We start from the raw sequence: 27979 nt of genomic DNA, 5'->3' as shown, positions 1-27979 counted from the left end.
GTACGTGTATTATGAGCATACGCGCACTGTGTAACAACCGGCAAACTACGATAGAGGTATGGATGTATAATAATATGTACGTGGTAGTGTCATTTCAGTTTATACACATGACCGACAAAAATTGACATTGGCACTTATTTTTGCCAAGTCGACTCTCAAGCTCGTTTGTTATTTGCAGTTCACCACGTTCCGTCGCGTCACGCTCTTTCTTTCCATTTTCTTTTTATACATCTCTTCTCGTCCATCTATTTACTCCACGTTTCCCTGAAAGAGAGAGTGAGAGAGAAAAAAATCAGAATCTATAATAAACCGTATATACCGAAATAAAAATTTATACGACTATATACGATAATTCTCGGATGAGATAAATTTTTATCATGCTATAATAAACGCGAAATTCTAGGCCAAATTTTTCTCCGACAATTTTATGCAGACGTCACTCACACACCGACGTACGTTTATATTATAATCATTTCCTGCGAAAGTGTATAAGAAATGAATAAACAAATATAGGAAACGATAAAAAATATATACAGTCTGTAGATGTGAAAAAAGGAAGAACGACGACGTCAACTTGTTAATTCTGTAACATAGTTTCATGGGTATGTGTACATACGCATATTTATGTATATATATATGCATGTATAGATATAGGTATACGGACACAAATTATATTCAAGGAACGATCTGCATGGCGTTGGTAAAAGTGAAACGGTATATTCTATAAGCGGTACAAGAGCCGATTATTACGTAACGCGCATGACGCGTATACATGAAATAAATTAATCTTGGTATAATGTATAACGAAATACATTTGATCCCATCTGTTAATTACGGGTGTTGAATAAAAATGATTGTATATGTATGTACGTAGAGAGAGAGAGAGAGAGAGAGAGAGAGAGAGAAACGAACCTTTTTGTATACGCTATATATATATGCGCATGTACACCTAACGACATTAATAACCAGTTATTATCAAGATCATTTTGTAGATTTATATTCACAAATTTGGCCGAGGTTTGGACATCAGCGCCATTGACGCGGGATAAGTGTGGAGAAGATAGAGAGAGAAAATGACTCGCGCATCGTATCAATGGATCGTATACCTGCGTACGTGAAATTATTGTACATCAGCGCAGAGAGCGAGACACGCACGTACATCGTAGAAGCGTTAAAATATACGATAAAGGTGAGCGAGTCCCGCCGCGTTTGCGGCGCGGGGCTGTGTGAGTGAAAATTTGTCCTTCAAAGTTCGTTGGCCCCGGTTAAAGCCTCCGCGTATCTGGGCCGTTCCTATCGACCTATCAAACTCTTTATCATAATTCATGCCTTGCCGCTGGCTGGTGGCACAGCACACCAGAGCACACCGCGCTCACTCACGGCGGGTCCGACTTGCCGTATGACCGTGACAAGCGATTGCGGACCGGCTTAAAACCTCGCTGGTCGGTAGGTATGTGTTACATGTCCCCAAGAGACGTAGCGCACATTTACCTACGTACAGGTCTACCTACCTTTTGCATGTACTACTCGCGTACAGGGGTGTGCTACCGCCGACGCCCCGTCCCATCCTCGAGGAGATGATCTACATCCACACTGCGACGCGAACCGCACGGTAGCATCATCACCGACGATAGAACTAGAAGAGGAGGAGGAGGAGGAGGAGAAGGAGGAGGAGGATCACCCCGCATAAATTTAGGACGTTCTATGAATAGAGGGGTTTGCGTTTGCGCTACGTGCACATGCCGTCGTGCCACTGGCTCTACTCATCTCCTTGGGTTGGCCTGCACCAACGTACGCGATACACGGTACATCGTGTAAAACGAAACCGGGACTCGCGCAGCCTCTCCTCTCCTATTATTGTTACACTCGTCGTTGTCGTTTTCGTTGCCGTCTGCAGGACCTTCGACGATATTCCGCGGCGACGTAGCGTAAACCATTGGATTTGGGTGATTTCTTGCACATTTTCACTCTTGCTTTTTGTCGACGATGGTTTCTATTTCGCGATATTTATCCATTGAAGGTAGAAAATTTGATCTCGTTATCGCAGCTTGTGGTCAAATGGTCGAAGGTAGGTGGTACCGTGCATGTTTGTAGTGGGGGTGGGGTTGAAATTACGAATTTGGGAAGTTTCGAATACGCCAATTTACGAATTTTCTGCTGGTGAAACAGAGTAAAAAAATCAAACCTTGACGAAACACCGAAATTCCGAATGATCGAAAATTTTCAGTGTCTGTGAATTTCTGGCTTGGTGAAATTTTACCATCTGGATCTTTGTTTGTTTTGAATTTTCGATATTTTTATTCTCGGAATCCTGGTAATTCCAACTTTCGGTTTTTTCGATTTTCTACACCCACTCGTCGAGTAAACCACGCTGTCCGAGCATATTTTGACTTTCGCAATTTTGCTCGATCGTAACTTGAATTTTCGGAACTTTGAGCCGTCGGTTTTCCGACCATTCGAAACTTTTTGTTTCTTCAAACTTCGGTTTCTTTACTTCAAGTTTCGCCCTCAAATAATTCGAAATTCGGCGCTGCCGAAACTTTTCAAAATCGGAACTTCAAACCCGCCCCATTTGCAGGAGGACATTATCGGTCTTGCCATGAAACGTTCCATCGGTACGCGACCATCTTTTTGCCATGTAATTTTTCCAAAAACCGTATTCACGTAAGATAATAGGCAGAATTCGGCAAGCAGTGTACCGTATACTTTACGTCACCTCAATTCTGGCTTCTCCGAATGGGAGAAAGCTACGAATGAATTTTCGAAAATTCTAAAAACGAAAATGAAAACGGAGGCAAACTGAATCCTCGCATTGTTTTTCCTTCTCTCTCTCTCTCTCTCTCTCTCTCTCTTTCTCTCTCCCTTTCTTTCCTTCATTCTTCAACTTCTCACAGTCGCAGATCGCCCGCTTTGGGAATCCACACCGTCACCTCACCGCACGTAGCGGCGTGTTGAGGTACGTAGGTACGTACGTAAAAGTTTGGCGAGTACCTGGCAGGTAGGTAGGTTGGTAACCGAGTTCGCTCGTGACGTCAACGGACGGTCGAAGCGCCCTAGATCGAGGGAGGTCAATCCGCGCGGGGCCGACGGCCTGCCGAGGTCAACCCTCGCGCCGGTAGTCCTGGGCTTGCTTGTGTGCCTATGCACACCTAGGTACAACCGTACCGTCAACGTATGTTCCGTAGGGTCTATCTGGGTGTACGTAAGCGAGTACGTAACGAAACCCGCACCACTCTCGCAAGCTCGCAAATTTTACTCCGTGCTCTCTTGGCTCTACGTGTAAATTGCAGCATGTGCAGCGTGTCGGCTGGATTTTTCCCAGGACTCGTTTATCGTAAATGTACAGACGCGAACGCGTTTATACGAGTCTCTTTCTCTTGTACGTGATTGGACATCTTTTATCCATGTACGGAAGTATACCTGCAGTTACGCGCTCACAAGGGTGGAGTTCTTATTTCGTGGGGTGGCCAGTGGTTACTGGAAACGTCCGGAAATTTTGCAAGTCCTTGAAAAGTCCGGGAAACTGTCCTCGAATTTTTCTCCTCTCCGGGAAATATTTTATTTTTAATGTCCTTGAATTTTTTACACAGTTTTTTCTGGACACCATGTATTTTGGTAGGTGTCGGAATTTTTTCGCGCTCAACCCACAAAAGTAATCAACATGTACGTATGTGAAACAGATGTGGCTAAATCAGTGAATTTTTCCGATAACTCTAAACACGCCTCGCCAATTTTTATATGAAAAAATGTATACGTTAAGAAAACTGTTTCTTACCTTAAAAATTTATATTGTGAAAGAAAAAATTCCTGTAGCTAATTGGTAGGAAATTTATTGCTCTGCAAGACGCGAATATATATATACATGTATGCACTTTCAGTTGTATACGTTCAGTTGAACATTGGGAATACGGAGAAGTAAGAATTATTATTAACGCGTTTTTAAACGTTCTTTTGAAACTTTTGATAATCAAGTTTCAATTGCATCGGAAATGCATACTTATCACCTATCTAATTGAAATTAATCTCCCAACGCGTTTGCTCAACGATGCGTGACCGTTGGCTGCACTACATTTGCGATAATATCACCGTACAACCTATGTATACCCTTTGTTCGTGCCTTGAAGTGATCGTCGATATTATGCACGTGAACACCGGCGAGCATTCACCGTTCGACGTTGAGCAACGCCAAGACTCAGGGATGCACGGGACGTACGATCGGGTTTAAGAATTGTCGAAACAAAAACATGATAAAACAATGAATTCGAAACTCTCGCTGAATCCGTAATCTGAAGAAATATCACCGAATCTCATCTTTGTTTACGTTTTATTCCGTATGATACGGAAATTCGTTAATGAAGAAAATTAGTTATTCGTAATCGAAATCTGACAAACTATTTATACGTGGATGAATCTTTCGATGATGACGCAAATATTAGAACTATGTGATATCCCTGACGTTGTTGATAACACGGATGTTTACTGCTTTTGAAACTCAGTACTTTGAAGAAGAAGAAAAAACAAAACTTTCGTCACTACAGAAACTTGAAATTTGGATTCCACTTGATTACCCACGAGGTTGGAGTTAGCAACGGTACTTTAACGATCCACGTTTAGAAAAAATCGTTACCTCGATCCTTAGTATTATATGAAATTCAGCTGCGGCTAATCGTAACAAAGAAAACGTGTTTCATATTTCTAAAAGTCAACAAAATTGTACAAAAACGAAATTTACCATCACGCTTCGCTGTACAAACGTTACTAACTCGAACCTTGTCGATCACGTTCATTTGCAAGACTTTTCGAACAAATAATATCTGTTTTGTTCGGATGTTTTTTTTCCAAGTTCTTTCTTCATTTTAAAAAACATTTTCGACGTCACTGGTAGTCGGTACAATTTTCATCCCAGGAACGTGCGATCTACCAATGGTGCAATTCGTCCGTTCGATTTCCAAGACCAGGATACAGAGACCGAGAACTCCAATAAGTAACTGCACGCTCCGCGTTGGACAAAAATCCATCCGCTGTTACACGCTCTGATCTCACGGACGTTAGACACGGATTGTGCAGGTTTCGTTGCAGTTCGGCACCTGCGGTGTACTTTCCATATTAGCCAAGCGCTTACGTCGAGCGCCGATCGAGGCGCCGAAGGTGCATTAGGTACAACCTACCTACACGGGCTCTACGAGCGTCTAATATCGCAGGGTGGGCGACGGATGCAGGCTGCATGGAGTAAAGACCGAGGTGCGGCGTGGCAAAATAGAATTGTACAAGCGATTGTCGTTCGAAAGCTACCAACGCCTACGGACTCGATGTCAAAACCGCGCCCTCGCGATCAGCTTCCCCTTGTCAAACCGGAGACTCGCCATTTTTTACCCCTTGTTTTATCTCCTCCTCCTGCTGTTGCCGCCCTGCCGTTTTTCACTTTCGATGTATCAAACGATATACCCTGGTGAAAGTTGGGTACAACTATAACTTGACGGCGTACAACATTTATGCTACTGCTGTTACAGGTATGCACGCACACACACATATGTATATAAACAACACCGCACTCCGCGTTACGTATGCGAATTGCGTGCGCAATACTCCCTGCATTACGGAATCCGTACGCAATCGTCGATCGATTTTTTATTTATTTTTTATTTTTATTTTTTTCTTCAAATACGTTACGTACACGTTACACTCTTCGAAATTTCGACGGATTTGTTATTTGAAAGACGTATAGCTGTTGGACTTGTTTTTTGTTTTATTTTTAATTTCTCTCACAGTCCCGTTTCAATCTTGATTGCATTTCCTCCGATTTTAGATGCGGATGCTCTGCGTACAAAACACTAGTTCGTTGATACCGATGTTTTTTTTTTCAAGTTTTTTTTCCTATCTTTTTTTTTCATACATGTTATACTAATAACGAAAAACGGTTCCGAATAAAATCGTTGTAGGGAATTGCGCGAAATATTAGCTCCGGGCAAGATAACACGTACCGTAGTTATTTGGTACGATAGAGGGCAAAAATATTTTACAACGTTCCAAGATTCGTTTATAACGCCCATCACGTTTGCAAAGCACTAGAAAATATTTGCGGTAGGTTAATATACACACAATATCAGAGAAGAATCAACGTTTTATTATACATATGTATATGTATGTATATGTATATATAATATGTATGGTATGTATATATATATATGTTCGCTTGGCTCACATCAAGGTTGCATCGGAGTGAATTTTTATCGTAACACGAGATCCTCGCTTCTACAATTCTACGTACGCGTGAAACATGTGGTGTATTATTTGAAATACACATACGTACATACGTGTTATACACAGTATCTGCGCCGTGTCGTGTAATCAGCTGATGACGACCGACTAGAACTCCAGTTGCTGCTGCAACGTTGAACGAGGATGCGATGATCTTGTCAGTGTCGTCACGAAGCCATGTGCAGCCTGTGTCCCATTTAGTTTAATCTTTTCATCGTAGCAAAGCCTATACTTTACCGACAATTGCAGACGTTCTACAGGAGGCACGCATACGTGTGCATATGCATGCGTAATAGAGTAGAGTAGAGCGGTTCATCGGAGTGCACTGCAGAGTGTCGATGATGCGCGTATCTGTGTATACCTATTAAAAACGGGGTAACGCGCGTTTCGTACGTGTACGTACAACGAGAAGCTGCAGTGCCGGCACACATCCACACAATATCGTCCTAGACGTATGTAATTAAATCTGTCAGCCTTGGGGAGAGTTTACCATTACAATCGGGATATTAAATGATATACACTTGCACTTGTAACCTCGCGTAGCGCGATTCACGTACGTGTGCGTAAGGCACGTATGACCCGCTGATGAATTACGGGAACACGTTTAATAATATCTTATTGTTACATACCTATGACACATACGTATACGTGTGTACGAGTGAACGAGGGTGAAGGATGCCACATATCGCCTGTACTGTAAACTCGTTCGTCGTTTAATTTCTTGGATTTTTATGCATACCGATTAGCTCGTGTTATTTATACCAGAGCGCCGTACGGTTGATTAATCGTTTCCTCGATTAATCGATTAATTGAGTTTTGACGATTAATCGATTTATCGCCGGTTTTCATTCATATACCGATTGATTCGCAGAATTGTTACGAGGCAATTTCTAACGTGAATCGGTTCTTCCACTGAAGTCGGCCAGTCGTGAATGACGTACAAGTGTAAACTGTTGTAAACCATGTCGGAGGAAGAAGAAGAAGAAGAGTGGAATCATGGGAATACGTGCGTAACATCGGTCACGTCGCGTTATCGTACGAAATATTTTTTCAACAACGACGAGACCGACCAGACGGTGGTGCCGTTCGCGTCGGTGGGGATTTCTCGCAGCTAACTCAAGAGCCGACGTGCAACGGCACGAGCTGGAGTGCATTCCGCGTGGTGCAGGTCAGGATCTTGTTTTCTCGTCTCTCGACGCGCATCATCCCACGCGGTTACGCGGCGAACGACTCGCAATCATCCAGTCCGGTCGAGTATACGTGGCGCGCGTAAATACGTGCATACGTGGACGGACGTAAACGTACGCACGGAATAACGACAAATTGAGAGATTAGACGAGAGAGAGAGAGAGATAGAGATGCTACGGTTCTTATCGCTCTCTTCGCGCTCAATGTTGTATACCTACTAGTTTTACACGTTAGGCACTCGGGATGGTCGAATTATGCCTGCGTTGTGTTTTCTCTCTCTCTCTCTCTGTTTTATTAATTAATTTTCTTATTTCTTTTTATTTTTTTTTAATTCTTTTCGTCACACTCTACCGCGTATACGCGATTCCGCAACGTGCTTGCTTTCATTCATTGCGTACGGAAGAAGAAGCTTATCGTCGCTCTTGCTCTTCCAGATCATGCGTGTAGGAACACGCCTTCGGTATCCTCTCTCTAAGGTTTGTGTCGGGCTCGCGTACCTACCTTTTTTTTACGTCGAGAGATCTGGGACAAGGCAAGGCGAGGCAGAGCGATTCGATTCGAACGAATATCCCTTAATTTTATCAACCCTTCCCATTTCAATTTACCTCTATGAACGCGTGTACGTACACCGTAGGTGATAATTTAATTTTTATTATTATTTTTTTTTTTCTATCATACGCATATTATTTATGTACGTACGCGGGTTAAAGTGGGGGGAATGATCACGTGCGTCGAGGACATGTACGATGAACTATATGTATACAGGGTAAATTGCAAACTGAGGTTGAATTACTTTCAGCCTGTGAGACATGTATACACGCGTACATGGATGGATGGATGGAAAAAAATTTGTCCTCGGCGATCGCGTCAGTGTTAAGCGTAACGCATATGTGTGTATACATCGCATATTACGCGATTACTCTAATACGCTAAATTCTAATCACTCCAAGACACGCGATATTATACGTAATGTTGTGTATAATTTACGTTGCACTGTCTGGTATATATATATATATATATATTATATATGTGTGTGTGTATTTTAATCCGTTTTATTATGTGCGCGTATAATGCGCGTCGACAGAAAAATTACGTATCATTTTACGTATACAAATACTGCTTCGGAGTACGTGGTTCTCAATTCAATAATACAATATATATGTTACTTTACGTTACATTATAATTATATCGCGTCGTAAAATTCTCGCTTAGGTAACATAGTACTGTATATATATATATATATATATATATATATTGCAAGGTAAAAAATGCAGGAATTGAGGGCGTCACGATTTTTCCCGACTTCGAATCACCTGCCAATGGAAAAAAGAAAAAAAAAACAACAACCCGTGTTATCTTCGATTTGGAAACGCGTTCGAACACCGGCTGCTTTTCCTTTTTTTTTTTTTTTTTTCTGGGAGGGGTTTCCTTCTCGAAAGTGACAACGGTACTGTGAATTTTGTACAGAAGAATTTTATACATATTGTACAAATGTACGTTATACACGTAGATGGCAGATGTACAACGTTACACGTGAGACTCGACAGGCGCATGTAGGTACGGATGTACGTACGTACGTAGACACATATATCCAAGGAGCAATTTGTTTGCCGGTGTAGGTGGTTATATTTCGTACGACGAATTTACGTCATAGAGACTCTCGGTGGACGGAGGCAGCGCCCGGCGGCCGCCTGTCCCAGTCAGGGGGCATTAACCCCGGGGCCGAGGCCACGCGAGTAGCTGGTTGCTGGTTGCTGGTTGCTGGTTTTGCTGCTGGTGAACACGCCGCCGACTACTCGCGGATCTCTCGGTATTGCGCGCACGCACGCACACACACACACACACCTTCGATATCACTCTCCGCAGTGCAGTTATGCGATATGCGTGTTTAGGTATAGCGAACGCGAGAGTCGAACATTCTCGAAGGCTTTTTGTACTAATACGTATACGCGGTTGTTGTTGTTGTTGTTGTTGGCGTTGTTGTCGTTGTTGTTGCTGCTGCTGCTGCTGTTGGAACGCGCGCAACTGCAACGTCTGTATAATCCACGTCTCACGTGCATAATATATGGATTCGATAAGTGAACGCCTAATCATGAATCACAATGCGAAATCGTGGAACTTGTACACGTTGTTTTTTCGTACACAGCAATTTGGGCGATTCGCGTTTTTTTTTTTTTTTTAATTCACTTTATTCTTACTCGATTCAAGGTTACCGCTCCTTATTAGATACTCGGGATAAAATGTCATCGTCAATTTCGTACGTTTTGATTTAATTTAATTTAATATTAATTATGTTGCCTTTTGAAAATGGCGAGATTTTGTCATCGGCATATGTCCGGTAATTTTTAACGGAATCGTTTTGTTCGGAGTAATTAAGTGTGCGGCTACCCGATTTAACGTTTTTTAAAATTTATCACACTTATCGATGCAATGTTGTAGTTAACCTTGACCTCGTTCGTGACCTAAGGATTTTTTAATCGAGATTTTGGTAAGTTGAAAATTTTTGCCTCATTTTAAAATTTAGTACTACCTTAAAATTAAAAATTATCGCTGCAAACTTTTTTATCTCGTAGATGACGCTTGAAGAAAAGACCCGAAAAAAAAAAAAAAACTTGAAGACAAAATATCAAATTGCTTCGGTACACGACCCCAAGGTGCCAGCAATTTTATATCAGATGAACATGTCAGTTGAAGATTAAAAGAAAACTACCGCATTTAGAGGATTATAGGTTTATGAAAATTATAATTTCAGGTCTTTTTCAATCTAGGTACATGCAAACGAAAATAAAGTCATCAATTTTGGATCCGGTTTATTTTTCGTTTTTTCGCATTGGATAGTTGTGTGCGATAGTTGCCGAACTGCTGTGCATATACCGTAATATATATATATATATATATGTGTGTGCATAGTTTTGTTATTACATAATTCAGTTGGACGGAATGTTTTTGAGCTAGTTACTTGCCAGTGGTGATTTGTTTTGACTTTTCCGATGCACCGAATTGCAATACGTATTATTTCTGTATAATACATGTATACACGTTGCGTTGAATGAGAGAAATCGTTAACTTACGACACTTTTCAGCTTCTTACATTGTATATGTGTATATAATGATTGTAGATATTCATAGTTACAATATTACATGTTATAATTATGCAGGGATGTGTTGCACAATTTTATAGGTGCATGCATAATTTAATATTACACACTCTAGTATTATACACATAATGAGGCGCGAAATTATTTTTTAAAAACTATAATTCGTATTCGAAAAAACCTTGTAGAAACGTATGTATTAGAAAAATTCGTTACCAATGAATATTGTGTCGATTGCAGTATTGAATTTAGAATGGCGATGTCAATGTAACGACGATGATGATGATGATCACCAATAATGAGAATGCACGAGACAATAAATACCGAGCAACTTTTCTCTCTCTCTCTCTCTCTCTTCCACGCTCGCCATGTCGTTTCCCTTTTTCTTGCGTTCTTTTTTCATATCCTCCAGCTTTAATTGTGGTCGACCCGAAAAGCCACTAGCGAGAGGATAATAGCCGGACAAATTTTAACGGCGATAAAAATCGTCACAAGCGTTCACTAACCCGAATTAGGTCTGATTCAGTTTTCAATATTAACGACTTTCCTCGGACGTTGAAATATAGGTTCTATGTGTCGCCCTCTCCCCCCCCCCCCCCACCCCCTATTTAAAAAAAATCATCACTTTAATTATACGTTTTCGTTATCAGCATCAGTGATTCTATTCAACACGGCCTTTGAATTTTAACACGTGGATACATTACGCCTGTATGCGCGTAATTAGGTACACGTATGAGAAATATATTCGAAATTTTTTTGCACTGGGAATGAAAAAAAAACAATTCATACTGAAACTCAACTGTTACTCCAAATTGTATCAGATTTTTTTAATCAGATATAATATTATACGAGTGACGACGAACAAACTTTCGACGTCGAGAGAGATCGAGTTTTGAAAAATCGACCGGCGGTTATGGAAACAACCTTTCTAGGTATAATATACGTGAATGTTCATCGATTCGGACATAATGAAAATTGAAATTCGAACAACGGCGAATTATTATACATACGCGATGCGTTAACGATACACTCCGATTATTTGTTAAACATACTTACAGAAATTGCGAAAATCTCATTACCTCACGGTCGACAATGAGCCGAATACCTCAAACGAATGTTTGCACTGCAGCATTCTCACAACAATTGAACGTCACGTTGCATACGCTTTAAAATATTCCGCATAGTGTTGTTATTTTCTTTTCGTTACGACAATTTTGTTAGCAGTTATTCAAATCTGGGACAGTATGTGGGTCAGTGGAACTTTGCGTCTGCTACGCAATCGCGTATATTATGCATCCTATATCGTTGCACTCGTACCTACTTATACCTGCAACCATATCGCACGTAATACCTTGTATAATATCCGAGGTGTACGGATAAATCGATCAATCTCAATTCTGGAAAACGGACGATTATTCTCGGAAGTCGGCGCCGAAAGTAATTAAAATAAAGAATAATTTATTATTTGTAAAAGCGAAGAAACGCGTTGTTGTAGCACTTTAATTATTGATTCTTTCCTGACATTTGTGTATTCGACCCAAAGATCACGATCCGTAACACAACGATGCGTCACAACCGGGAATCTTATTCACCTAAATTAAAGTTTCGTATTAAATTATAACTATTTTATGAGATTGAACTAATAATGAAAAAGTCGTCGGATAAAATTCTCAAACATCAACTGGAGACTTAATATTACAAGTCCGGGTCTTCTTAGCGACGTAAACTGATATTACGATTGATGCAAGCGATGAAAAAAATTGCTATTCAGGATACTTCGTAAATTAAAAAAATGTAGGTATAAGAGTGAAAAATCAACTGATCGCGATCTTCCACTTATCGTTAACGTAAGGCGCTGATCTTTTGGAAAATCGCTAATTATTTTCTACCGAAACACTCTAAACACACTTTAAATCCATCATGGCCGTGGAAACTATTTTTTAGCGCTTCGTCAATTATCGCAATTATCACTGTAACATCGTTCGTTTAATCGTAATTATCGAATCTTCAATTCTTTGCGAAAATTTCCCTCGATCGGATTACGATCGCTTTATGCAGCTTCCAAGTGCAGCGAAGACCTCCTTTAGTTAGACGAACAGATTTAGCGACGGCTTTAGGAGTGTCGTAATTTCCTTGACGGAATTACCGTAGCGTCGTTTAGCCGCTTATACTTGGAGGAGATAGAGAGCCTCCTCGTGCAGCGGCGTTGCCTAGAAAACGCGTAGGTGTGAAAATTCCTGTCACACAAAATTATACTCCTATATGCACCCGGATGATCGACGCGCGCCATTCGCGGTCAAATTTCCGATTGTTTTTCACAAAGGCATCGGTTTTGCTTCTTCGTTGTTTTCTCTTTTTTTTTTTTGTTTTTTCTTCATTTTAATTTAGGGCATACCCGGGCTTACCTAACGCGGTTGGGCCGCACGTGTCGTCCGTTAATTGCACTTTTGTAATTAACTTATCGTTATAATATGCACGCGTGCATCGAGATCTATAACAACAAGGGTACGTATATAACGCATATACATCGCAATACTAATGAGATCTTTGCTCTCGTTCTTATTCCTAAATTTACGTATGTATATATAGTATATACGCGTGTATGCACGTGTCAATAATATGATAACGTAAATGTTGTATATATTTTAAAAAACGATCATGGTTGATGGAATTGTGTTAATGGGTCAGGTGGTGAAGAAGCGTACATGCACGAATGTTACACATGTGCAGTCTTGCACAAGCCCGAAACAAAAGGCTGGTAAACAATCAACAATAATAATGATGACGACGATTATCAACTTTATACTTTGCAGTACACGTGTTGTGTATACGGTATATACATACATACATATATATATATATATAATATGTGTATAAGCAATAATTACGCAAAAGTTTGAAAATATAACTAACGAAGATCGAAGATTGTATAATAAATTGTGTGTGTACGAATTGCTGAAATAATTGATGATAAAACAATACATTGGCAGACGGCAAGTAACATAATATATATTATCCAACTCGAATGAATATCCTATAGCATAAAAATTGATATTACAATTGGACGTGATTTAGAATCCCCGGAATGTTTATTTAATTTAATTATCATACGCTGCTTGCGGTATCGATTCTTGAAAATCTCAACACATTCCGCACAGAATTAATACGTGAAATAGGTAAACGTTGCACGCATGTATAATAAATACACGTGTAAAACTTGTTCCATACGCTCGTGCACCGGGAGCTTTGTCGTAAGCACCAGGCACTGACTTATATTACTCTGCGCCCGGGTTGCCCAACCCTTTCGAGAAAGGAATGTTACAGCGCGAACTACCCGAGCAACTATCGGCGAGAATCGCCCGATGGCACGCGCATGTGCATGTATAATATCAATGCTCCTTGCCACTTTTCCTTCCGTCGGACGTTTAGCAGCGTTTAACTGCAGCGGACCGCGATTCGCTCCACTCTTACGTTGTACGAACGTAAATTACGGATACTAAAACGCGTATTATATTTATTACAGGTATGCAATCTAGGCACCGTTGAGAAACCGCGGCAACTCGCAAATTTTTCACCCAACGTGCCACACCGCTGCAGTTATCTCGAATCGTCGCGAAAGATTGTTATTCCATTTTTTTTTTTTTTTTTTTTGTTTTTCAAAGAATTTTTCACTCACGATTAATTGCAATTAATTTAGCAATTTTGGCTTATCGTATTCAATTTGTAACGTAGCGCGTACAAAATACGGTGAGAAACGTGCCGGAGGACATTTTGTTCTTTTTTGTACAACGTTGTTATGTATTTATGGTTCACGATTTGTTTATTTTATAAACATGACAAATAAATTAATTATTCTTCTCTCTCTCTCTCTTTCTCTCTCCGTATCGTTTGTTGGGAAAAGAGAAGATGTACATATTGGATCAGTCTGAACATGCATCGACAGCATCTTCGAGCTCCGGGAATAATCTTCCGTAAGTTTGATATCAACGACCCCTTAAGACCGATCCGTTATACCCAGCAAAGTGTGTCTGTAATACCACTTTCACTGCAGCTCGTTTGCGCCGCAGGTGCGCGGCTGCAGGACGACTGAAAGGAGGATATTAATATATATATATATATATAGGGTACGAGGACGGTACGGCCGAGGGGAAAAATGGTCGAATTGCGGAGAGAAGTAGCGGAAGATCGTTGAAGAGAAGAATGACGGGTAGCGAAAAGGCGAAGAAAAAAGAATAAAAAACAACAAAAAAATCGAGTATCAATCAGAAACGAATGATTAAAAAAAAAAAAAACAAAAGAAAAATAAAAGGAACGAAGGAAAAGGGAAGCGCGACTCGCGCCGCGTGCGGCGCGGACAGTTCGCAATTCGTATCGAACGGCGCAGGCGCGAGAGTGCCGATATGCCGAGAGCGTGCGAGATCCCACTCGCGCCACGAACTGCACGCCATACACACACTGAACACTAAACCAGCGAACCGACGGACGTGTGCCGCGTATATACCTTGTTGTTCTGTTTTTGTTTAAAAATACGAGGAACAACGGCGGGAAGAAGAAAAAAAAAAAAGAGAGTAAAATAATAGTAATAATAGATATTTTTTTGAAACTCCGACGGTGTGTGACGTTCGACGTGTTAATCGCGGAACGGCAAAGTTTATTCGTGTGTCGCGGTTTGTATCTGGCTGATTTGAGAATTCCACTGCAATCTCGACGACCCTTGAAACTCGGGACGTGTGACATCGGGAATATCGTGCCATTGACAAAAATATTACGAGAGTATATGTAGATCGTAAAGACGTTTTTTGTTTTTTTTTACCCACGCACCGACTGACCATGGTTAGAACGTGAACTTGTACCGCAAATTCGTTGGTTCGATTCGTTTCGGAGATATCGGGGCGGGAAGGATAAGCGAAGAGAAGGAGGATAAATTTGTGCCATATTTGTAATATATTAATGCAATCGTCGAAGGACGAGGTAGTGGGGATTAATCGGATATTATATAGTGCGTGATATGCAAGTTCCTCGGAACCGTTTAACTGGTCGGTTCGCGTTAGTCGTATTCTACATTAGCGATAAGGAAAGTACAGAGTGTTTAAACGATTGTACGGCAGGAAGGAAGGAAGAATAGAAGAGAGAATAGAAGATAAGAAAACGCAGAAGCGCCGGTATAATATTATACAAATCGGCGGTAAATGTTTGTTTGTTAATTGGTGGGTGATATGATAGAGGAATCCCGCGTCGAGGAGTGGTGTATTAGTCAATCGGGTCAGATGACGGTCCAGGACTTCAAGTCACGCGGCACTACAGCCGTCGACGAACAGCTCACGATCAGCAACGATATACTTTCCCCGAGCAAGGATCACCTGGAAAACGAGAAGACGTCGTCGTCCCCTTACGGCGCATCGAGCAACGGATCCGTTCCCGCATCCGCGGCTAACCAAGACAGCGAAAATCTCCTTGGACGCGTTTTGGCCGGTGAGTATAGAGACGTGAATTGAGCGAAAACATGCGTATGGAAGAAGAAGAAAAAAAAAAAAAAAATTAAAATAAAAATAAAAATCTCTCGAAACCTCCGAAAGGTTTATCCGAAACGTACGATTAATACCTAAATCGTATGTCGCAGAAGACGGATAGAACAGAATAGAACAGATTATCCACAACGGGGTGTATCGAAAAACCGTCGTCGGCCCGGACCTACGCGTAGTTAGCCTCCCTCGGGGTGCCCGATCCGCGCATAGTTTCACTTTCCAACGGGGCATAATGTAGGTCGAGACGTCCCTCGCGAGGCTAGAGTTCGTTGCTCCCGCGGCCTTCCAACGCGCCGCCTGGCCGTAATTGTTTCTCTTTCTTCGACGTCTCTCTCGCTCTCTCTCTCCCTCTCTATCCCGGTCTCTATCTCTCCCCCTATCTCCGTCTATCTCGTTTCGGTTTCTCCCGACAGTCATCAGGCAGGCAGTCCGGTCCTCTCTCGTTTTCCTCCTCTTATTCACCCCCGCCTCGTCCGTCATCTCGGCGAACTTCTCGACGGCGAGCCGCCCTCGCACCGCTCTGCCTAGAAGAGGAGAGAACTCGCGCACCGACACATTCGCACGTCTAGCACGCGTCGTACACGCATACGTACGTATCCAGTACGTTGTGTATCATGCACGGTATCGCACACCGCGGACTCTAGCCTCGCGACGGGCGTTCCCTTCCACCGTTAGGGCAATCCTATTCGATCGTACACGTCGCGGATTGGCCACCCCTGAAGTGGGTCGCGAGGGGCGGCATGGGGGGAGGCGGTGGACGTCGAGGTGGAGGGGAGGGCCTTGACGAGAGGCTAGTTCGTTCACCCTGCCTGTCCCGTAACTGGGGCAAGATGAAATTAACCGAGGTTTCCCTCCTCTCCGCCCCTCGCTCTCCCCGCTTCTCGTTACCTCCCTCCTCGCCGCCCCCCGCCTCCCTGTTGCTCCGAACCTTCTCCCCCGACCTCCGCCGCCGCCGCGACCACCACCCCTTTCCCATATCGTTACGTGCAAAAGCGGTTCTCCGGCTCGCGCGCACGCGCTGTAGGCGAATACTACGCTCGCTCACTCGCACACAACGACACGACGAGGACCAGGTTCAACAAACTTGAAACGGGTCGCCTACCCCTCCCACCCCCACAACCCCCGACCACTTCGCCGCTTCGCGATACTCCGAAGGTCACCATCACTAACACGGATAACAGCGCTCGGTCATCCCGTGAATCGTGCGCGCACACACAGGCACACGCGTATGGATACTTGCGCACACGTGCGTGTCGGTATTATTGTACGGATATTATTTACGCGTGTGTAACGCGGGGTGTGCGTTTTATACGATGATCGGTGTGTCGTGTATCTGGCATATCCTGCTCCTTGAATTCCTGGTAGATAAACACCGTACGTACGTGTACGCGTTTAGTACGCTTATGACGCAAGCGACTCGCTTTTACATGCGTAATTTCGATTTTATTTTTCGTTTCTTTCTTTCCTTCTTGCTTGTCAGGCGACGTGTATCTATCTAGGTATCATTGATACAACGGCGCACGTTTTATCCGTATGTAGGTGTATTTTTTACGGCATGTACCCCAAATCAACTTCGAATAATTCAAAGATAATTGCCGAATTTTTTCAGATACTTGTTGCAACTTGCAAGATAGTCCGGTTTGTGATCGAAGTTTCTTACGAAAATAACACGGGGAAAACTTTTTTCTCTCGGTAGAAAATATTTTGTTGCAAGAGTAACAATGTTCAAACAACATCCCGTAACCCGGATCGTAGATTACCAATTTATTTTCGCCATTTATTCAGATCTGATTTTGTATTAAATTTTACCGCGTCGTCCGAAGTAAACGTATCGAATTCCCTCCCGTGTACCATCGTACACTAGATTTATAAGCCGAAAAATATGAATTTAAACGATCCTTACGAACAAATCTATTTCCGCCCAACATGTTACCCAGGGTTGCTTGAACAAGGGTAGAGAAAGATTCGACTCCTCTCTTTCCGTTGGAAATTATTTTTGGCACGAGAAACGAGAATCGGACAAATTGCTACGATGCACGCGTGTATGCACGCACCTACGCGAAGGAGGCAAATAAATATCCGTGTGACACGCGTTACGCACTTACGTAAAGAGATACTGCAGCGGTGAAAGTGGGCGCTAACCGGACCGTGTCGCGATCACTCTCACCTTGTCTCTCCATTACGCGGCTATCCTCGACGGCAGGGGATCCCCTCTTTCTCGATTTCCTCTCGACGTATTATACTTTCTCCCTGGTCTCCTCCGACTACCTGTAGGTACGCGCAACCACATGCGTATATGTATACGTATGTTTGTCACGGTAGCGCTTCTCTCTTATTTACTTTATTTCTTTCTTTCTTTCTTTCTTTCTTTCTTTCTTTACACGCACGTTCTTCTCCTCCCTGTTATCATCGTCATTATTATTGTTACTATTGTCATCATACTCCGCATCCCCTTTTTTGTCCATGGTGTTGCAGCATCAGGTGTCGTTTACTTCTCCTCTCTCTATCTCTCTCTTTCTTCTCACCTGCAACACCTTGCTCCGGCAACCTAGTTTCCTTAATGCTTTTGTACAGAATACCAAGCGTGTATCATCATCCTCATCGGAAACACTGACCTGCCCTCTTCGCGTACAACGAGTTTCTTTCTTTCTCCGCGCCCCTGCGCGAGACAGGTATATATATATATATATATATATGTAGAATTTTTGAGAGCATTACTTTTTCGTATCTTTCATTCGTGTGTCTGTGCGCGCGCGCGCGCGCGTGTGTGTATGTGTGGATGATTTTTTTTTTTTTACTTGTGTTTTACCCACTTTCGATATGCATATGCTATTATATATTGTATTATGCGTAGATATCGCTTTAAGTGATCGTTCCGAAAACAGTTTCGGTTTTGATGTCAAGTTTACTTTCCGTTTTTACTTTTTCTTTTACTTACGTTTTGTTATTCTTAATTCGTTCGTATGTTTCGGCTCTTGGTCACTTTTTCATCGTACGTTATAATCGCTTGCGCATGTACATATGCATATAATGCGAATTACAAACACTCGAGATAAGATAAAAAAAAAAAAATTTTTCCTCCCTGACATCTGTGTATCGGTGAAAAAAAAAAAAAAAAAAAAAAGAAAACAAATGGAGACTCGATTTTCTCTTGCAAATTTCGCTGCCGATTACTTTTGGGAATTCTGAATTTACAGTGAGATTGTTTGTAAATAAAATTTTTGTCAACCGAGGTCGCGCGATTAATCATATATCATAAAACCGACGATGATTTTAATTATCAACAATACGATCGACACAGCTCCGGTAGAAATAAATAACGAAAAGATGCTATATTCTTCGAGCATGATCGCTTCGAAATTTCCATTCCCACAGGCATCGAAATATCTGTCGATAATTCCGATCGACTACTTTCGAAGGTGCAGAAAAAACGTAAAAAATAAAAAAAAAACGAGAAACTTGTCGTTCGAGGTCTTCTACGAACAAGTGGAGAAAATCAGGTTTCAACGTACAGCCAAGGGCGGCGGATGGGTAAACATCCCTGACCAAGGCGAATATCGTATCTCGGGGTGTCGCAGGCTCTCTTTTTTGGCCGGGTACGTACATAACAGGAACGTCGTCGGCCGTTGAGATCTTACGTCACGACGGCGACGACGACGGTTCATTTCGTGAAGCACCGTTCGACGTCGAAACGTGACTTGGTATTAGGTGGGGGGGGGGGGGGGGGGGGGGGGATAAAAAAAGACAAACAGATAGAGATAGAGAGAGAGAGAGAGAGAGAGAGGCCGCGCAGATATAGCGGTGAGTCGTCGTCGTCGTCGTCGTCGTCGTCGAGTTGTAGCTCTAGCTCGAGCTCTAGCTCTAGCCAGCGCATAGCCGCAGCTGAAAAGTCCGCCTAGCGGAGTGTCGAAATCATTGGGTATTTTCTAATTGCGTGACGCCGGCGACGGCTGGCGAAGTCTCGGACTAGCCAACGCTAACCTCAAAACCGAGGTGCGGGCAATGCCCTAGACTCGCGGCGGGCGCCTGGTGACCTCGATCCCTGGGAGGGCGCCCCGGGCGAGGCTAGTTCGTCGACTCGGTTATTCTCCTCCTCCTCCTCCTAGCCTCGCGAGGGGCCCTCCTTCTCCCCCCCCCCCTCCCCTCCGACGCCGACGCCGACGACGACGACGAGCCGTTGGCTTCTTCGTTGGTTACGTACGCAGAGCTCTCTGGGCTTGTAGGTTTAACTCTCCTTGACGGTTGTTATACACTTGACGATAAACCGCGGGGCGTTTGGACGGAACGAAGATTATAATATTGCTCCTCGTCGTCGTCGCGCATGCGTCGATCGTGTGGAAGCTTTTATTTTCTTCTTTTTTCGTTTCTTTTTTTTTTCTTCTTTTTGTTCTTTTTTTTTTTTTGCCAAGGTGAATAACCCCCATCGAGGTCGAGAACGAACGAACCGCTATCGTCTGTATCAGGAGTTGACTTTGCTCTTATCAGTCAGTCACGAAGCTCACCCTTCGTTGATTAACTTCAAGTCGGTGTAACGACGGGAGATCGATCGATCGATTCGCGAAACTCTTTTTCAAGCGATACAATTACCTCGCGATCCGACACAACGAGATTGTTTACTCAGCACCCTGGTTTGCGTGTGATAGGAAATATGAAAAACTCACCATGCGTTGGTCAGTATGCTACTCGTGAGTCACGGCTCACTGTGAATGGAAAGTAAAAGTCGTGAGTCGACTGTCCCTCTCTCCTTCTCGGCGTACCTACTATTTTACTCCGCCGAGAAGAGGAGAGGAGAGGAGGAAAGGCTTCATCACCTCTTCCCGGGTACCGGATGCCAACGAAAGCGAAAACACCTCTTAGAGCTGCTGGACCGATCTTACACGCCTCTGTACTTTCCTCCTTTTTATTCTCCTCTCATACTTAACGGGGTGCCCCGTGGTCGGTTTCGACGTTGACGTTTGTGCATTCAAATACCAAATTCCGCGTATCTCGAAGGCGAAAAAGGGCTTGCCAGTCATATTCTATACGATATTGCTATTGCCACACGCTATTTTGAACGAAAGCACTCCGACACATTTTTACTTGACGTAGAAATAAAAAAATTATTGCATGAATTGTACGAATTTACTGTTGCAATTTCTTTAAGCAACTTCTTCTTTTCCCTCTTCTTCTTCTTCTTCTTCTTCTCCATTCAAGATCAGTCGACTTTCCCTCTCGGTCATCATCTTCATTTTATCTTCCCGCAAGTCGCACGGAGTACCAATCCGATGAATTTTGCAACTGTTGCGATTCGCCTGTCTTAAATTCAGAAAGGTGTATAGTAATCACGAAAATTGGGACTTTGCTGGAGGAATTTTGAAAACTGGGACACGAGTCCGTCGTCGCTTCGAACTATTCGCGGATAGGCAGGGTATATAGATTAGGGAGAAAGATTAAACCAGACGAGGGGTTGGCTTGAGCAGGGTTGACTCGACGTGGAACGCCGGAAACGGAAAACTCGAGGTCGCCGACCTTTGACCCGTAACTTCTAGCCGAGATACGTCCTCCCCCGTCGCTCCCTGCTACAGCTGTAACGCAACTAACCGACTCGTACATAATTTTATACATATATATGTCTATACGTTATATTATACACCGTAATACAGCTCCTTCAAATACCAAACTGTCACCGTTTCCTACTCCGGCGTATGATATACATATAATATTATACAATAGACCTGCGCGTGACTTCTCGCTGGTTACCTCTCGTTACCGCGACCCTTACAGCTTATTAGTTTGGAATTTCTCTTTACATTATCAATGGGGTAAATCTGCGAACGTAGGATAAATGTATTATTTTCTACAATTAATCGAAGCGATACTCAATTTTTTTTTCCTCTCAAACGTTTTCAGATTCGTTAACTTTCGGAAACGGTACCGTTCAATTATTTTTATCGTCAGGGTGAAACGCAGCAATACCATGTGGTTTAAGATCCAAATTTGTATATTCAAGGTGCGCAACTTCTAGAGGTTTTCGTGTCGTAAAGGCTGCCCAAAATGACCAAAATTTCGTGGGAAAACGTCGAAAAATGTTCAATTTTCCGAGAATTTTATTTTCACAAAATTCTCTCCAACGACAAAAAAGTTTTCGCACATTCGCGTTGCGGTACGATTTTCGTTACGGAATTAATCTTTTTCAATCCTTCGCCTACAAAGAGCCAATGAGACCCCGTGGGATGAGATTCGGCCCGAATTACGGCCGAATTGATATCGTTGTCCACTTATCCGCCCGCCTGTCCGTGTACAATTATACGCGAATGTGTGCACACACGTGGTAGGATGCGTTTACGGAGAATATCGTACGTAGGCGATGCTCGTCGCATCGGCGAGCGTTGGTCTCGCCGCCAGAGGGGCGGGAGGGCGTTTCGGTGTGTACCGCGAAAATAGCTGCGGCTCGCGGGGGAATCGGAGCTGACCTCGTTAGCCGGAGTGGCAGCTTCCCGGGGTGAACGACCTCGCTCTCGCAACCCCCCGACGCAGGCGCTCGACGGCCGACAACCCCGAGAGAGATATCTTTCCGCTCCCGGCCCAGCCTCGAAACCTTCCCCGTTTCCACCTTCGCGTCCTAATTAGGCCCAGTCCTGGCTGACTACACCCCCTGCCGCCCCCCTAACGCTCCGGCAATCCCGAATATGTCAGCCCGGCCGTGCCGAGGTTCTTGTTTCGTCGGCGATCGATTATACGTGTTGTTATATGGTATATTTTCTTCGGCTAACCGATGGGGATGATCGTTTCGGTGCGATTTTGAACAACCCTATCCTACCCCACGTGACTTCAGCGATCGGGAAATGTTTTTGAAATTAAATTCATTCGGCTTGATCTCGATCTCGAAAATAAACTCAAGATTGTAAAAAGTCAGCGAAAAAAAAGAAAACAAAATACGTTCCACGTATCATTGTACAGACATGATGAATAATAATGTCGCGTATTATTTGTTTTACGTACAATGTTTTTCGACGCGGCTGTTTTGTAAATATACGCTGAATGTAGTAATACAATAAATTGATAAGATGAGAAAACACGATAGTACATATTTACGTGCGCACGCGTATGAATATATACATATTTTACCAAGCATTCTACACGTACGTTAAATCTGCGCTATAGATAGCGTGGTTCTTATCAAAATGTTTATACATACACGCACGTTTCGGTTGATCTCGAGTACCGACTTCCGCCCACGCGATATTTACAAGCAATAATGATTTTCAAATTTATTAACAGTCGTATCGGATCTTTCCCCTTCAGTCCCTCCTCACACCCTTAATGTGACTGCACCGTCACGGTTATAAACGTTATCATTTGTATCTACTACGCAGACGGTTACAAAAACATATGTATGCGCAAAGTTTCGCTTTGTTTAAAAGATCAAGTATGTAGAATTTGTCGTACAGGCGAGAAAAACATAAAAACCTTTCGACAAAACTGTTTAGTTCCGAAGTCATAACTCACTGGAAATAACCTTTGGCGAATTTTATTTCTTCGTTCTTGTGTATTTCTTGCACCCTTGTAGAAGAAAATTTTTGAAGAAATAAAAAAAAAAATTCCAGCAAACGCGTTCCACCGACTTTGAATAATTGCTTGACAGTGAATGATTTCTGGTTCGAGGAAAAAAAAAATAAATAAATAAATAAAAACGAAACGTTTGCCTTCGTCTATAACCTTTTTTCCATACCTGTGGAGAAAAAAAGAAGAAGAAAAAAAAAAAACAAACACAAACCGAAATGTTTTACCGTTTTTTATATTCCTAAATCCCGACACCCGCGTCCGTCCAATCCTTTGAGTCTAATCCTTTACCGGACTTTTTACAACGCGTCCCCGAGTTTGCGAACGAACTCCGCTGTGCAATTGACTTACAATTGAAAAGGAGGGACAATTTTCCCAGCGGTAGAACGACGGAGTAAAATATCTCTAAATAAACACCCTCCGAGTCGTTTGCGTCGTTGGCTTCTTGACTTACCCTTTTTATTTTATTACATATATATTGCACTACCCTCTTCTTACCCTTTTTTCGCATCCGAGTTTTTAAACAGCGGAATAACCCGTTTTACACGTTTCCAAAACAATGTTTCGTATCCGTTGGGATGTACGTACAGTTAAGGGTTGCGGATTCATGCCGGTTGTATAATTTTGGTTGTAAAAAAATTCCGACGACATTTTCACGCTTCTCTCAATCTTCCGCACAGCATTTTATTTTTTTTACACAAACCAGACCTTTCCTCAAGTATCGTTTCAACCCTTCATGGGATTTATGCGCTATTTGTATTACACCCCCGCGAATCCGCTGAGAGTAGCATTTCTTTTTTTTTTTTTTTTCAACCTTTAATCGCGAACAACCCAGGCTCCGGCTTCACTATCCTAAATATATTTTATACACGCCTAATTGACAATCACACACGTATATTACATATTCTGTTTTGTATTCTTTTATCTTTCTCTCGCTTTATTCTTCTTCGCACATGTTGCATCCGTTACACTTGACACATCTAAATAGAAAAAAGAAAAACAAATCTTTGATGACATGTAGCATATCCAAACCCGTATCAACCATAAAAATTTTTTCTCCTTTTCAATTATTTATACATATCCTCTGCCAGTTATTATTCGGACTGTGAGATTCGCAGAAGGCGTTTAACGTGACTTAAGCGTTATACTCGCTGTCTTTGTAAAGAAGGTATACACGTATAATATTTTAATCTCGCACCGTATATAAATATATATGTATGTGTACAAGTTACTTTCTGCTGCACAACGACGCGCGTTACGAAATTCTTCTGTATACGTGTTATAAAAAATGGTAGAGAGAGAGAGAATTTAGTGTAATACGTAGACACGTTTTTACACGTACAGAGTAGGCACCTGTATAATAATATAACATGTACAGACGAAGAGTACGCGATTGGGATATAGCCGTAATACGAGTGTATGTAGGCCTTTCGCATTGGCTGGAATGGGGGGAAGACGTGTCATTGACCCTGAGTTTAAGAAAATTGGGCCTCCTTGACAGCGGGATATTGCCTCACGATTCCACGAGACACGACGACGTTGCGAAAGCTACGCGCCAGTGGTGCTCGCGCCCATTTTACGACCAATCTCTTACGATAATTCCGGTCAATTGTCATATTTTCTCCTTCGTCAATCTCAACAATTTTTTTACCCCTGGTTTTAAAATCGTCAACATCTTCACCCATATTTTCCTTAACCGTTGTTATACGTATCTTGTAAATTCTCTGTCTTTGGTGTAACACATATATGTATATATACATGTGCTTATGTATTTCAATATGTATATTATACCTCAGGCAAATCAGTCGTTTGCGCAACACTTCCAGCGTAGTGTCGTTAGATTTATTTTATAACCCGTTGCATACGTATAATATAAGTATATACATATATATATATATATATATATATTATAATATATACATTCGTACATGTATACTTGTGCTCGCGATAAGCCTATCGTACGCAGATGAAGACATATATTATGATCGTACGTATTCGCTCAATGAGCTGTCGGTTGGTTGAAATTTTGTCTTTATTTAAAATTATTTTTATGCTTGATATCGGTCGAAGACAGATCAGATGTGCGGGTGAAGCGTGAGATAAGCTGTTCGAATGAAATTCCGTCTCTTTTTATTATTGATACAGTAATGACTATATCGGAAATAACAGTAACGATATTGCAAAATCTATATACATAAATTCAAATCTCTGCCGTCTCTTTTTTTGTATCGACGACGAAAGAAAAAGAAATGGTAAAGCACGAGTTGAAAAAAAGAATTATTTGGGACAGTAGTAAAAATTGTACAACATCGACCGTCTTTCGTGTACAGTCGATTCTGCTCCAAGGACTGCGACTACCTTCTGCCTTCGCTCCCAGCAGCCAACCCTCCCGAACAGTCGCGGGTCGCGAGTCCGTCGAACTTACCCGAGTGACCCTTAACCCGGTCAACTCTAGGTTATAACTCCACCCTCCTTCCCGCCCTTCGCCCTACCGGCGCAGATACCGACGTGCATGAATATATATATACATATATACTACATGCATACGAATCGCGTAGGTATACGTATGGCAGGGTATAATAGACATTTACAGGCTAACCTATTTCCGTTTATATCTTCGATTCCCAGGTGCAACCGGCACCTACGTACCTATACATTTGTCCATTACTTTTTGCAACGTTTCTCTTTCCTCTTTTTCATACGTACGTAGCACGATTTTTGCTGTACTGATTTGGATATCATCGTATAAATTTAGAAGTATAACTCTGCAGCTTACCGCGTTTTTTTTTTCTCTTCTTTTTGGTTTCTCTACGAAGGAAAATCGAACATGTTGTCAAGTCGACTGCAGAAATTTAACTATTAAGCTTCTTTGTCCTTTTTTTCAATATTCTTACGTTCAATCTTCTTAACTCTCGCATATGTCCCGAAAGTTAGTAATCTTTGCGGGATGTTTGATCTGAGAGAATTTTCTCATTCTGTTTTCGACAACTGCTGCTGCTCGTGTGCGTTCTGCAATACGTTAAACCGTTTTTATACTATACATATTTACGTGACGTATATATCTGTTATTAACGTACAATAGCGCGAAAGTTTGCGCATCGTTATATTTTAGTTTGAATGTTTTTTGCTCTTTTTTTCTTTTTTTACATCACCGTCGTTACGTACACGATATCGTGTACAGTGTTACGTGCGGTGAGAAATTAAAGGGGAAAAAAAGTGATCTAACAATAATCACGGGCATTCGAATTGCGTGTAGGTATGATATGTATGCCGTTTAAGGAGTTGTGTATGTATATTGAAAATTTCAAAACAATTCCTACAGTATATTATACATATTATATGTACGTACGCAGGGTGTGTTATATTGCTGTTTGAAATTACAAGGCATATAATGGATAATCGCTCACCCACTATACCATCTAGAATTACGCGATTTTGTAACATGCACGCGGTCTTGTGTGTGCACCTTGCAAAACTTTCACTAACTTTCCATCTAATCGGCCTAGGTTATATATGTATGTATATATATATATATATGAAAAAACATGTGCAGTCCCAGTCGAAGACCGCGGCGTTCGATAATGATAATTCAGTAGTCGGCCGTTGATTTCCTTTCACTATTTTAAATTGTCAATTTACTCTCGCACTGCATCAAGCGTTCGCTTTTTCGGACGAATTTTTGTAGATTTGATATCAACGATCGGAGCAAAAACCGATTAAACAATTTGGAATGCAAAGTTTGAGGAATAAGGTGTAGAATAATACTTTGTAAACACGTATGTGTAACATATACCTACGTATATAACGTAAGGAGTGAAGGCTCGACGAGCTTTCACTTCTTGTCGCTAAGCTGCTGCAGCAGTTGCGAACGAAAGTGTCTAAATATAAATATATTTATCCATACCTGTGTCTCGTGACATTCCAATCGTATACCTACCGTCAATGTTCAGTGAACACTTGCGTGCAAGATGTATGCACATATACCGCAGGCGTGGCGTATGCGCGAAGATACCTTGCAAAGAAATGAAATTGATAAACATTTCGGACATATCATTGATTCGACAAACAATTTCCCGGAGCAGTGATTCAACGAACGAATCGTCATCGCTCTGTTCTCATATCGATCAATTTACGTTCCGATCGAAGTATCGACGGAAAATAAACGCAACAGCAATTATTTAAACAAAGCAAAAAATAAACAACAAATAAATTGTCGTTCGTATTGTCACGTGTGTATCAAAATAAGATGAAGGAAATAAAGAAAGCGAGAGAGAAAGAGAGAAAAATCGCTTGCGCAAATCGGAGTTGACGGTGTGCGGTGCTCCAAAGCCGTCTTTTAAAAGTTAGAATTCTATTCCGAGTTACATAAAG

At 42.1% G+C, this 27979-nt stretch overlaps 1 protein-coding gene across 3 annotated transcripts in view; it reads left to right on the top strand.

Annotated features, from left to right (window-relative positions):
* LOC124181124 (nuclear hormone receptor E75) overlaps window positions 1-27979 on the top strand; it is a 146442-nt gene that overhangs the window by 60220 nt on the left and 58243 nt on the right. Inside the window, exon 1 of one of the 3 annotated variants that reach the window (XM_046567367.1) lies at window positions 14960-16013. The exons of the other annotated variants lie outside the window; for them this stretch is intronic. Coding sequence (XP_046423323.1) covers window positions 15758-16013 — 256 coding nt within the window. The 5' untranslated portion in view covers window positions 14960-15757. Of the gene's footprint in view, window positions 1-14959; window positions 16014-27979 lie in introns of those variants that run through there. 3 annotated transcript variants of the gene reach the window in all.

Source organism: Neodiprion fabricii, chromosome 4 (genome assembly GCF_021155785.1).
Source record: "Neodiprion fabricii isolate iyNeoFabr1 chromosome 4, iyNeoFabr1.1, whole genome shotgun sequence".
Taxonomy (NCBI): domain Eukaryota; kingdom Metazoa; phylum Arthropoda; class Insecta; order Hymenoptera; family Diprionidae; genus Neodiprion; species Neodiprion fabricii.
The sequence above is the reverse complement of the archived record's forward strand: the minus strand, read 5'-3'. Positions and strand labels throughout refer to the sequence as shown.